This window comes from Ciconia boyciana, chromosome 26, assembly GCF_034638445.1.
Source record: "Ciconia boyciana chromosome 26, ASM3463844v1, whole genome shotgun sequence".
NCBI classification, from domain to species: Eukaryota; Metazoa; Chordata; class Aves; order Ciconiiformes; family Ciconiidae; genus Ciconia; species Ciconia boyciana.
This window is the reverse complement of record NC_132959.1, coordinates 3,053,614-3,064,576: the sequence shown is the minus strand read 5'-3', so window position 1 is coordinate 3,064,576 and position 10,963 is coordinate 3,053,614. Positions and strand designations below refer to the sequence as shown.

Below are 10,963 nucleotides of genomic sequence, written 5' to 3'. Positions count from 1 at the left end.
TGGTGTCGTCACCGTGTCCATCCCCGCTGGCTCCAGCCCGGTTAAACGTCACCAGGGCACAGGAGGGGAAACTGAGGCATTTTGCAGGGCCGTCACCAGGGCACAGGGACGGGGCTGGCCAGGTCCCCGGGCACCGTCCCAGCCCCGCGCTGGCTCGGGGATGGAGCCAGCTCGGCCCCGCTCGAGGCCACGGAGGGGAACTGCGGTAACCGCCTGCCAATCAACGCAATGGCGCTAATTAGCAGTTGGCAAGACTCCCATCCTCGTTAATTAGCGATAACGAGGATTTATCTCCAGGCCAGATCCAGCGGAGCAGGGAAGGAGCTGTGTTCCCCGAGCTGGGCAGGAGCCTGGTGCCACACAGCCCGACGTGCCGGAACCTGTGCCGTCCCTCCGGCCCTGGATGGATGAGGAGCTGCAGGCGTTAAAATGCTCGATTTTATTTAAAATAGCACTTGGAGAGGGAAAAGGGCAGCGGGGGGATGAAGGGCGGTTGCATATAAAAATAAACCAGGGTGACCGGAGCCGTGGGTGCCCCCAGCCTCTCCGGCCCCACTCTCCCACTGCCGCCGGGGGAGCCTGGTCCCCTGGGGCCGTGTCTTGGACCCCACGGCCACGGTGTTCCGGTGGGACCCGGTCACCAGGGGGGACACCGGCCACAGCGGGCAGCTCCCACCCAGCAAAAAGCCACAGTGCAAACGCACCCTGAGACCCGTATGAGACAGAGGCGAGACAGCATCCGGGGGGCTTCCCCATCCCACCGCTTTTGGACCGGCACCTTCCTTCACGGCGCTGGTATTAGAAGAGTTTTTGCATGGAGCTGCTGCATCCGTGGCCGGTCCCTTGCCCGGCTCTCGGGACGCGGCTCCACTCCGGGGTGGAGCAGCCGGGGCGGCACAGGCGGGCGTCAGCAGGAGCTGGTCTGGAGGTTGGCCTCGTTGAGCAGCGAGGCGATGGAGGAGGGCCCGTAGGCGCTGTCGAACTCCTCATCCGAGCTGAGCTGGTCGTCTTGCAGGGAGGAATCGGCGGCCGAGCGGGCGGCTTTGCGCCTGGGGATGGAGAAGAGGGGTCAGCCCTCGCCCGGGGACGGGGCTGGGACCCCCTCCAGCCCGGCGTCCCCTACCAAGCCTCCTTCTCCAGCGCCTTGATGCGGTTCTGCAGCTGCTCGTTGAGCTCGTGCTGCTCCTCCAGCTCCCGCTGAGCCTTCTTGCGGGCGCCCTCCAGCCGCTCGATCTCCTCCTCCGCCTCGTCCACTTGACGCTTCAGGGCCTTCACCCGCAGGCTCAGCTGCGGGAAGACGGGGCAGTTCCCATGGGATTAGGATGGCCGGTGTAGGGCAAGCACCCAAGGGTCCCTTAGGTGGGTCCCGAAGCTGCTCGGCATCTCCGAGGGCTCCCGTCCGCCACCCACCTGGTCCTTCTGGTCGCTGACGTGCTGCCGCTCGTCATCGATCTGGATGGTCAGCTCCTTCACCTTCCTCTCCAGCTTGCGGTTGGAGGACAGCAGGATGCTCTTCTCCCTACGGCGAAACGACGAGTCGTGGGCAAGCTGGGCTGGCACCCGGCGAGGGCGAAGGCACCCCTCGAGGCGGGGGTCTCCACGGCCGGTACCTCTCCTCCGCCTGCAGCTTGTCCTGCAGCTCCTCCACCCGCGCCTCCAGCTGCGAGACGTTGCTGCTGGGTTTCTGCAGCCCCTCCGAGCTGGCCAGGCGGCTCTTCAGCTCCTTGTTCTGCCGGGAGAGAAAACCCCAAAGCCGTCCCCGTCACCCCCCCGCGGGGCTCCCAGCCCGGGTGGGAAAGGCTCGGAGCCTCGCTTATGTAAATCCCAGCAGCGAGTCAGGGCCCAGAAACCCTTCTCCAAGGAGGAGAGGTAAGGAGCCGGGTTATGTAACGGCAATTAGCCACGCTGGCCCCAGCCGGGGCACGAGGCGAGACCAGAGGGGACAGTGATGCACCGGGGACCACCGGGAGCAAGAGCCCCCGCCAGCTCCGTGATGCTTGTCCCCCCTCAGCTCCCCAATTTCTGCTCTTAAGCACCCTCGTTGCCCCAAAAAATCCCCCAAAACACCACAAAAACCAGCTCCTCTCCCCGTCCCGCACAGCGGCATCGCCCCGGCCTCATCAACCAGGCAGCGGTAACGATGGCGGCTGCCGCTGGGCTGGGCCGGGCCCTGCGGCGTCAGCAGTAGGAGCCCCGTGTTTTTCTTGGCAGCGGCAGCTCCGCACCGGGAACAAGAACAGCTCCGGGAGCTTAGTTCCCATCGATCCGTCTCGTTAAGAGCCAGCTCGGCGTTAGGTAACGAAGGGTTTGGAGGGCAAGCCCGGGCAGGCTGGTGGGGAGCCGCGAGGAAAGGGGGGATTCCCATGGGAATGCCACCCCGGGGAGATGCCAGACGGCTCCGAGGATGCTCCGGCCAGGGATGGGGCGTGGGGAGGATGGGACGGGCCGTATCCAGAGCAGGGAGGAGGAGGGCGAACGGTTTTACAGCAGAAAAAGCTCCTTGGGTGCTCTGGAGAGGAGCACCCCTCCCGGGACAAGGGGTCCGGCTGTCCCCACGGCCGTGGGCCGGACCCCCTCCGCGGCTCAGCCTTACCTGCCTCTCCAGCGAGACCTTGTCACACTCCAGGTCCTGCCGGCTGGAGCGCTCCTGCAGCAGCTCTGCCCGCAGCTGGTCGATCTGGGGACAAGGACACGCGTTCGCTCGGCGAGAGGTCGGGGCCACCACAACTTCTTCCCGTGACACCGGTGCCGCAGAGCACGTGTAGACTCAGTGCACCCAACGGCCGCACGGTGGCCGTCCCACGGCACGCAGCCGGTATCGGCAACACCAAAAACCCCCGACGAGAGGATTTAGGTTCCTTCCTAAATTAGTTACTGCCGTTCTGGCGAGCAGCCCAGAGACAAGGGCTGCAATTTTCCGCTGGAGGGTTTAAACTGGTCGGACTGGGATTTGGGGACCCGGCTGCGCTCCCAGCTCCGCCCGGCACTGCGGGGCACGGCGGCACGGCCGTGCTGGGGGCAGGAATGGGTTTGATCCGCCGATGGAGCAAAACCAGAACTGCCCCAGGGGCCTCTTTCAGGCTGACCAAGGCGAAATACGCAGCTTTGTGCGTTATTTTAAAGCGAAGGAAATTGGAGTTTATGTAAAAAATTGCTTGAATTTTATTCAAGCAGCCCCGAAAGCCAGTAGGGCCGCTTCCGAGCCGAACCCAGCTGTGGCTGCACGCGCATCCCTGCTCCGCAGCCCCTGTGCTTCAGACACGTCCAGGATTCACCGGAAAAGTCTCCCCTGGGACGTGCCCGTTTCCCAGATGAATGGAAAATGGGAAATGGAAAAATAGGAAAACCACCCGTTGTACTGGCTCGCCATAGCCCGCGGGGTGGGAATCCTCCTTCCAAGCCCCAGGCTGGATGCCGGTGGGGCAGGAGGGAGACGGGCTATAAGCAGAGGAGCTGCCGATCCCGGGATCCTGGTAAAACCCAGCGCCACCGGATCCCGGGAGGCTCGGCAGGCAGCTCCCGCCCGCTCGCAGAGCTCAGACACCGGCTCCAGCTTTGAAGGTAATAAGCAGGTGGGTTAAGAGGGAGGGGAGAGCCCGGAGACCGGTGTAATTTAAGCCCCAACTTCCTGCACAAACACAAACCTCACCCTGTAATTTCAGGGGATTTGGTTGTTGGTTTTTTTTTTTGCTCCAAGCTCGTGTAATTTCCATTCGCGCCCGAACCAGCTTTTCAGACAGCGTCATCTCGACTGTATTTAGAGTGACGGCTCTGGGCTGCTCGCTAACGACTCATTAATGGGGTTTTAACTCCAGTGGCCAGTTTTACCCGAGGACCTGAGTTGTCCAGCGCTATTTTGCCGGAGATGCGGGGGGCTCTGCCACGGCACCAGCCGGGTTCGGGGCGGCACCGCCTGCCCTACCTGGTCTCTGCTCCGGTTGACCCTCTCCGTCAGCAGCTCCACTGTGGTCCTCTCCTCGTCCAGCTCCACCTCCAGGTGCTTGGACTTTTCCTGCAAGGAGATGGGACCAGAAGGGTCAGCGCGGGCCTCGGGGTCCCCGCGGGCAGGGGGACAGGCGGCAGGAGGGGCGCGGGCCAGCCGGGGCCAGAGAGCTGGGATGCCGGAGGAAGGGGGTTTGCTCCAACGGCGCTTCCAGCCCAGCAAAGCCCAACCGGCCCGGGAGGCTCCGCCACAGCCCGGGAGGCAGGAGAAGGGAGGTGTTCGGATACGAGACCCGGCAGCTTGATGCTGCGCAGACCCCCGTGCGCCCACCGCCCCATCGGGGGAGAATAACCCGCAAAGCAACAGCCTGTGGCAAGCCAAGCCGCGGGGCAACGGCGGACAGAGCCGAAATGAAGCCGGCTGCGCTGGCAATTAATAAATATTAATTTTAGCAATAGCACACCCCCCCCAGCGCTGCCAGGCTGCGGAACTCCTCTTTCACGGCGGCCGTGGGACGGAGGATGGCTGGGCGAGCTCTGCCCCTTGCTGTTAGCACACAGCACTGCAGGAACGGGGCGAGCGGTTTTGGGGTGCCACGCAACGCTCCCCACCTCCAGCGCCTTGATGTGCCGCGAGCGATCGTCCTGGGAGCGCTTCTTGGTCTCCATCTCCTGCTCGAGGTTGTGCAGGCGCTGGAGCAGCACCTCCTTATCCAGCAGCGCGCTCTCCCGCTCCGCCTGGCTGTCCTGCAGCGCTTGCTTCAGCCGGGCGACCTGCAGCGCCGAGGGAAAAGGTGTCCCCACGTGAGACGTGTCCCCGGGCTCCCCGTGGAGGGACGGAGCGGACAGCGTGGGGACCCACAACCCGCCAGCCCTCACCGTACCTCGTCCTGCAGCCGTCCCATGCTGAACTGCATCTTTTCCACCTCGGCGCCCCGATCCTTGGCTTGTTTTTGGGAGTCCGTGATCTCCTTCCGCGACTTCTCCTTGAACTCCTCCAGCTGCGACTTCAGCACGGCCAGCGAGCTGTGCGACTCCTCTGTCATCTGCTCCAGCTGCGGCAGAGCGGGGACAGGTCAGGAGCTGGCGACCGGCCTGTGCGCCCTGTCCTGAGCTGATGGGACTCGAGACGGGAGAAGATACCCGGGGGCATGGGGTTGGGGGGACACTTCTGCCGTGGGGCCTCAGGAGCATCACGGCGAGGGGTGCAAGCCCTGCCAGAGCAGCCTGGATGACGCCAGGCTCCGAGCAGGCACTGGGCTCTCGCAGGAGCCGCTTGGGGAAGGGTAGGGGACAACGCGGCCCTGGGACACCAGGGGATGCTGATTCCTGGGGACAGCGGGGTTTTATGGAGTCTCCCGGGACATCGGGGAAGGATCGGTCCCAGCTGGCTCTGCAGGGAAACCGGATCCGTGCCCAAAGCCCTGGATCCCTCCCCTGACCCAGCGAGGGGAGATCTCCATCCCGTGCACAGAGACCGGGCGTCACGGCACACGATGCCCCGTGGGACGGGGGTCCTGGGGGTGCAAGCAGCCCCAGAGGCACCCGGGCGCCCCGACCTCTTTGTTCAGCTTCTCCGTGGTGCGATCGAGCAGGCGCTTCTGCTCCTCCAGCTCGCTCTTGGCACGCTTGAGCTGCTCCTTCTGCCGCTGCTCGTCCTGGTAGGACGCGCTCAGCTCCTGGTGCTCCTGGGTCAGCCGGGCCAGGCTCCGCTGTGCCTCCTCCAGCCGGGTCTCCAGCGACCGCTTGGCCATCAGCAGCTCCTGCTCCCGCTCCGTGGCTTCGCCCAGCGACTCCTCCATCTGCCTGCGCTCTGCCTGCAAGGAGGGGGCTCTTCAAACTCCTTCCCACGGCAGGGGAACAGCTCAGGGAAGCTCAAGGAACGGCTGCAGCCCTGGTACCTCCAGTTTGGTGACCTTCTCCTTCAGCCGTGCCTGGGAGCCCTCCCAGTTCTCGCCCAAGCGCTCGTACTCCTTCAGCTGCGTCTCCATCCCGAGGACCTTCCTCCTCAGGTCATCGTTCTGCTCCTGCAGCTCCCGAAGGCTGGACTCCACCGTCCTCCTCGCCCGCTCTGACGTCTCCCGCGCGCCCTCCAGGGATGCCTTTGCCTGCAACGCAGCCACATGGGAGGGACCTGGGACCAGCCGCTGAGCCGGGGGGTCTTGGGGGGCAATTTGGGCTTGTATCCATTGGGAGGAGCCCACGGCGGGTGGATCTGGGGCTGCGGGTTTGCCTCATCGCCCCACGGCTGTGAAATTTGGGGCTCGCGAGAAGGTGCGAGGGCAGCCCATGGTGGGGATCGCTCCTCGGCTCGTGGCTGGGTGGGGGCAAACCCCTTTCTCCAGTGCTCACCTTGGTGGCCTCATCCCGCTCCTCCTGGAGCTGCTGCAGGTCCCTGCGGTACCGCTCCAGCTCCTCGTCGCGGCTGGACGTCTCCTCCCGCATGGTGCCCTTCAGTGCTGCCAGCTCCCGCTCCCGCTGCCGCAGCAGCTCCTCCTGGCTCTGCTTCTCCGCCGCCAGCTCCCGCTGCGCCTCCCGCGCCTGCCGCAGCTCCTGGGACGAAGGGGACGGCGGTCGGGGACCCTTGGCGCCGGACGCGGTCCCCGGCGCCGCGTGTGCCTCCTCCCTCGTCACCCACCTTCCTGAGCGCCTCCAGCTCGCCGGGGTCCAGCGCGCTGCTCCGCGCCTGGTCCGCCTCCTCCCGGGCGGCTGCGAAGCGCTCCCGCAGCTCCCGCAGCTCCTCCTCAAACTCCTCCCGCTCCAGCTTCACCTGCAGCAGCCTGGAGAGGGGCAGGATGAGGCCACCCAAACCCATCCCTGCGCCCTCGTGTCCCACAGCCCCGTTCCCAGGTCCCGGAGTGCCCAGAGAGCGGCACCCGGCTCGGCCATCGCCTTCCTCCCTGTGTGCCCAGGGGAGGAGGAGGAGAACCAGCCCCATCCCAGCTCCCGGCCCATTTTAATGGGGTTTGGAGGAAAGATGCTGGATGGGCACGAGCAGCCGGACGTCCCCGAAAGCTGCTCGCGCCTCTGGCTCAGCCGCAGCCCCGGCACTTACTCCTGCTTGGTGTTGCGGAGCTCGTCCTTGTTCTTCTGGAACATGTCCCGCCAGTGCCCCGTCTCCTCCGCGCTCTCTTCCAGCTCCCGCTGCAGGTTCCTCACCACGGCGCTGATCTTCTGCCTCTCCGACTCCAGGCTGGCCTGATCCTGGATCAAAGCATCGAGCGCTCACCCACCGAGCGGCATCCTCACGGGATGCTCCAACGATGTTGAGGTCCTGCCCCGGTTAATGCCCCCCGAACCAGCCCAGGGAACCCACGCAGGGGCCCGGGGAGCCCCCACACTGCCGCAACGGGCTCCGCTCACCCCCCAGCATCTCCGCCCGAGAGCCGGGGCAGACGGATGCTCCGATGGGGCGAGTGTGGGGCAGGACACAAACCCCATTTCCAGCTCAGGACCATTTAAAGGGGGAATTCAAGGACACCAACTCCAAGCAAAGACCCTTCCCAGCCACCGCCAGCAAGACCCCGTCCCCCGTCCCTCCCCAGCAGCCCTCCTCACGGCCGGACCTGCGAGATGTCCTCCATGCTGCGCCGCAGCTGGTCCATGTCGCTCTGGTACTGCTGCCGGACGCGGTCGAGCTCCTTGTCGTGGCTGGCCACCTCCTCCTTGAGGGCTCCCTTCAGCGCCGTCAGCTCCCGCTCCCGCAGCCGCAGCTGCTCCTCCTGCCGCTGCTTGGAGCTCAGGGCCTCCTCCAGCTCCTCCCTGGTCTCCAGCAGCTCCTGGGCGAAGGGGATGGCCGGGCTCGGCGCCAGCGAAGCGGCACGGGGGGACGCTCACGCCCTGGTGCCACCGTCGCCGTACCTTGTACAAGGCTTCGCTGTCCGGGGACGTGCCGGAGCCCTTGCGCAGGCGGTCGAGCTCTCGGTGCATCGCCAGCAGCTGCTCCTCGCAGTCGCCCAGCCGGATCTCCGCCTGCTCCTTGGCCGTTTTCACCTCGCTCAGCCTGGAGGGCGGTGCGGGGCCCTTCACAGCCTGGCAGGGACCCGCTCTCTGCTCGAGACCCCGGCCACATCTGCACCCTGAAGGGCCGGGGCTGCAGCACCCACCCGTGAGCATCTACCCCGGTGGGCGGCTCGACCTGGCACGGCAAAGGGGATGGGGACAGCAGGGGCGACAGCCACCCACCCCGCGCTCCCCCGGCCCTCTTTGCATCTCCAGATGCCCCCACCGCCCTCCATCAGCATCCCCACACCGGGGACGGACAGATGTCCCCAGCCCTGGCGCGTTCAGCAGCACGGCCGCAGCCGCCGGGAGCAGCTCTTACTCTTGCAAACTCCTCTGCAGCTCCTGGGTTTTCTTCTCCAGGGCCCCCCGCAGACGCTGGCTCTCCCCTTCGGCCTCCTGCAGCCGGGCTTCCAGGGCCCGAGCGGAGCCGCTCCTCCCCGGCTCCCTGGTCAGCTCCAGCTTCTGGCGGAGCTGCAGGCGAGGGGACAGGGGTTACGTCCCCTCCTGGGGGCAGAGCGGCCAGCGACCTCAGCGATGCTCCCCGTCCCCCTCCCCAGCATCCTCCCCAGCTCTGGCGGGGACGGGAAGGACGTCTGCACCCCAGCATCCCCGAGAGACCCCAGCGGGGTGTAAAACAGACCAGGAGAAAACTTGGTCTCGCCTGGGCCCCCAAGCCCAAGTGAAGGGGGCTCAGAGCAGGGACCCATTGCGCTTCCCCCCCAGCAGGGACATAAACTGCGATCTGGCGTCCCCCAAACCCCCCTGACCTTCTGCCTGGCTTCACCTTGGTCTCCTCGTCGAGCTTCTCCTGCAGCTCCTCCACCTTCCTGGCCAGCTCTCTGTGCTGGGGCTGGGAACACGCCGCGTCCTTGGCAGGCACCTGGAGACACCCCCCGGGCTCACTCGGTGGGTTCGGGACATCGCAACCCCCCGCAGGGCCATGGCTCGGTCCCCGGCCACCGCCTGTCAGCCGCGTGTCACCGGGGTCCCACCCCTGGCGTGCCGGGACACGGTGCCGGGAAGGCAGGAGCCCCCGGGGGGGCTTGGGGACCGCTCTCCCCCCAAGCAGGAGCAGCACCAGGATGGCCCCGACTCACCGCCAGCTCCTGCATCTTCTCAAGCAGCCGGGCAGTTTTCCTCTTCAGAGAGATTTCGCTCTCGCTGCTCCTGCGGGCGTCAGAGCGGGGGGAAGAATTTGGGGACGGGGGGACGGAGCGGGGGGACGGCCGAGCCCGGGGTGCGGGAACACCCCCAGCGCTTTGCCGCTCGCTCCCCCAAAATCCCGAGCACCAGCTGGCTACAGGGGCACCCCCGCTCCCAAACCGCCCCGCGGCATCCCAGCCGCAGCCACCGGGGCTTTGGGAACGGGGCAGGGAGCAACAGGGGCGCTCGGGGGGGCTCGGGGGGGCTCACCCCTCCTTCAGGATGCCGTAGATGAGCTCCTTGGGGTGCTCGCTGCCGCCGGGCTGGGAAACCTCCCGCTGGTCCCGCAGCAGGTCCGGGGTGGATTTGAGCTGCCGCGAGGGATAAAAAAGCTCAGCTCCAGCAAGGACACGAGTCCCCCCACCGCCCCCAGGTCCCGCCGCTCCGGAGGACGCCGGTGCTCGCCTTGGTGCCAGTGCGGGTCTCCCCCTCGGTTAAGGAGCCTGTGACCCTTGTGATCCCAGCAGGATCCGGCCCCCGGTACCTGCAGCTCTGCCTGGGCTTTGCTCTGCAGCCGCTCAGTCGTGGGCTCCTCCACACCCCGGTTCAGCCGCTGGCTCCTCGTCCCCCTGTCCTCCATCCCTCCGGCTCTGCTCGGGCGGCTCAGGCTGCCGGCGGGCACCGAGGGCTGCGGACGAACGCCGCTGGCCCGGCGCTGGGCACCGCTCAGCTCCCTGGCATCCGGCACATCGTGGTGGGAGACGCGGCCGTCCAGGCTCTGCGAGCGTTTCCTCTCCTCTGAGGGGATCCGGCCCCTCCTGGCCGCCCGGCCTCGCTGCTGCACCTTCCCGTCGAATTTGCTGATGAGCGAATCCACCGAGGAGAGGGGTTTGGTGTCCACGTCGCTGCCACCGGCGTCCACCGCGGCCTCCGTGTCCGAGCAGGGGTCCTTGGCCACGGCCCTTGAGCCGGAGGCTTTGCTCCGCTCCGGTGCAATGTTCAACATGCTGCTGCTTTTGCCGTCAGCCAGAGCCCGGTGCTGCCGGCTGCCGCTGTCCTGGGGAGCGCTGGTGGCAAAGGGCTCGACCGTGGTGGCACCGAGCAGGTCCCCGTGGGACTGCGTCCTCCGCAGCTCCTCCCTGAGCGGCCGCTTGCCCGGTGGAGGTTTGGGCTTGTGACGGGAGGTCGCCGAGATGCCACTCGCCTCCTCGTCCGAGGTGCTGTAGGATGAGCCGTGCCGGGGCTGCCGCCCAGCGTAGGGGTTTTCCGGCAGGTCTGAGTCGGAGCTGACGGAGCCGGAGGGCTGGGGGCCGGCGGGGGGGTTCGGGTAGGAGCCCTCGCTCTTGATCTGCACCCCGAAGGAGTCGCTGCCCTTCTCGCCGCTGTTGAGGACGACGAAGGGCTGCCCGGCGATGCCCTGCACCCGCACCGCCACCCCGTAGGAGCCGGGCTTGCCCCGCGCCTTGGGGGGTCTCCGGGGCTCCTGCAGGTCGTTGATGAAGCGGATCTGGACGCCATAGTCCACGGGGTTCTGCTTCTCCGCCATGGCCGCGCTCGCAGGCCACTCCATCCCCGGGGCTCAGCACAGCGGTCCTGGGGGGAGAGAGGGGGCAGAGTCACCCTCGGATCGGAGACAGCGCTCGGCGAGTGTCCGGCAGCGCTTTCCCGCAAGGACAAGTGCCAGAGGACACCCGGTGCCAGCACTGCAGCGTCCCCAGGACAGGACGGGGACAAGGCTTGCTGTGCCGGCACCGGCATCGCCTGGCTGCTCCCGGGGGAGGCTGGGGAGCGCAGGGAGAGCCAAACCCCCCCACCCCACGCACAGCATCGGCGGCCGGACCCTCACCACGTCTCCTCCCGCTCGCCCTTGGCG

General features: G+C 66.8%; 1 protein-coding gene across 1 annotated transcript; it reads right to left on the bottom strand.

Moving 5' to 3' along the window:
* Positions 1-895: 895 nt before the first annotated feature.
* On the bottom strand, positions 896-10,678 carry CGN (cingulin). Its single transcript, XM_072846559.1, has 20 exons — positions 9,635-10,678; positions 9,361-9,461; positions 9,045-9,114; positions 8,732-8,827; positions 8,267-8,418; positions 7,804-7,945; positions 7,509-7,721; positions 6,998-7,146; positions 6,581-6,722; positions 6,295-6,495; positions 5,844-6,050; positions 5,502-5,759; positions 4,827-4,997; positions 4,555-4,716; positions 3,923-4,012; positions 2,594-2,677; positions 1,611-1,729; positions 1,411-1,519; positions 1,124-1,287; positions 896-1,049 (listed from the first exon to the last, which is right to left on the bottom strand). The coding sequence occupies exons 1-20, from the start codon at positions 10,658-10,660 to the stop codon at positions 908-910; spliced, it is 3,798 nt and encodes a 1,265-aa protein (XP_072702660.1). The 5' UTR covers positions 10,661-10,678; the 3' UTR covers positions 896-907.
* Between the last annotated feature and the right edge of the window lie 285 nt (positions 10,679-10,963).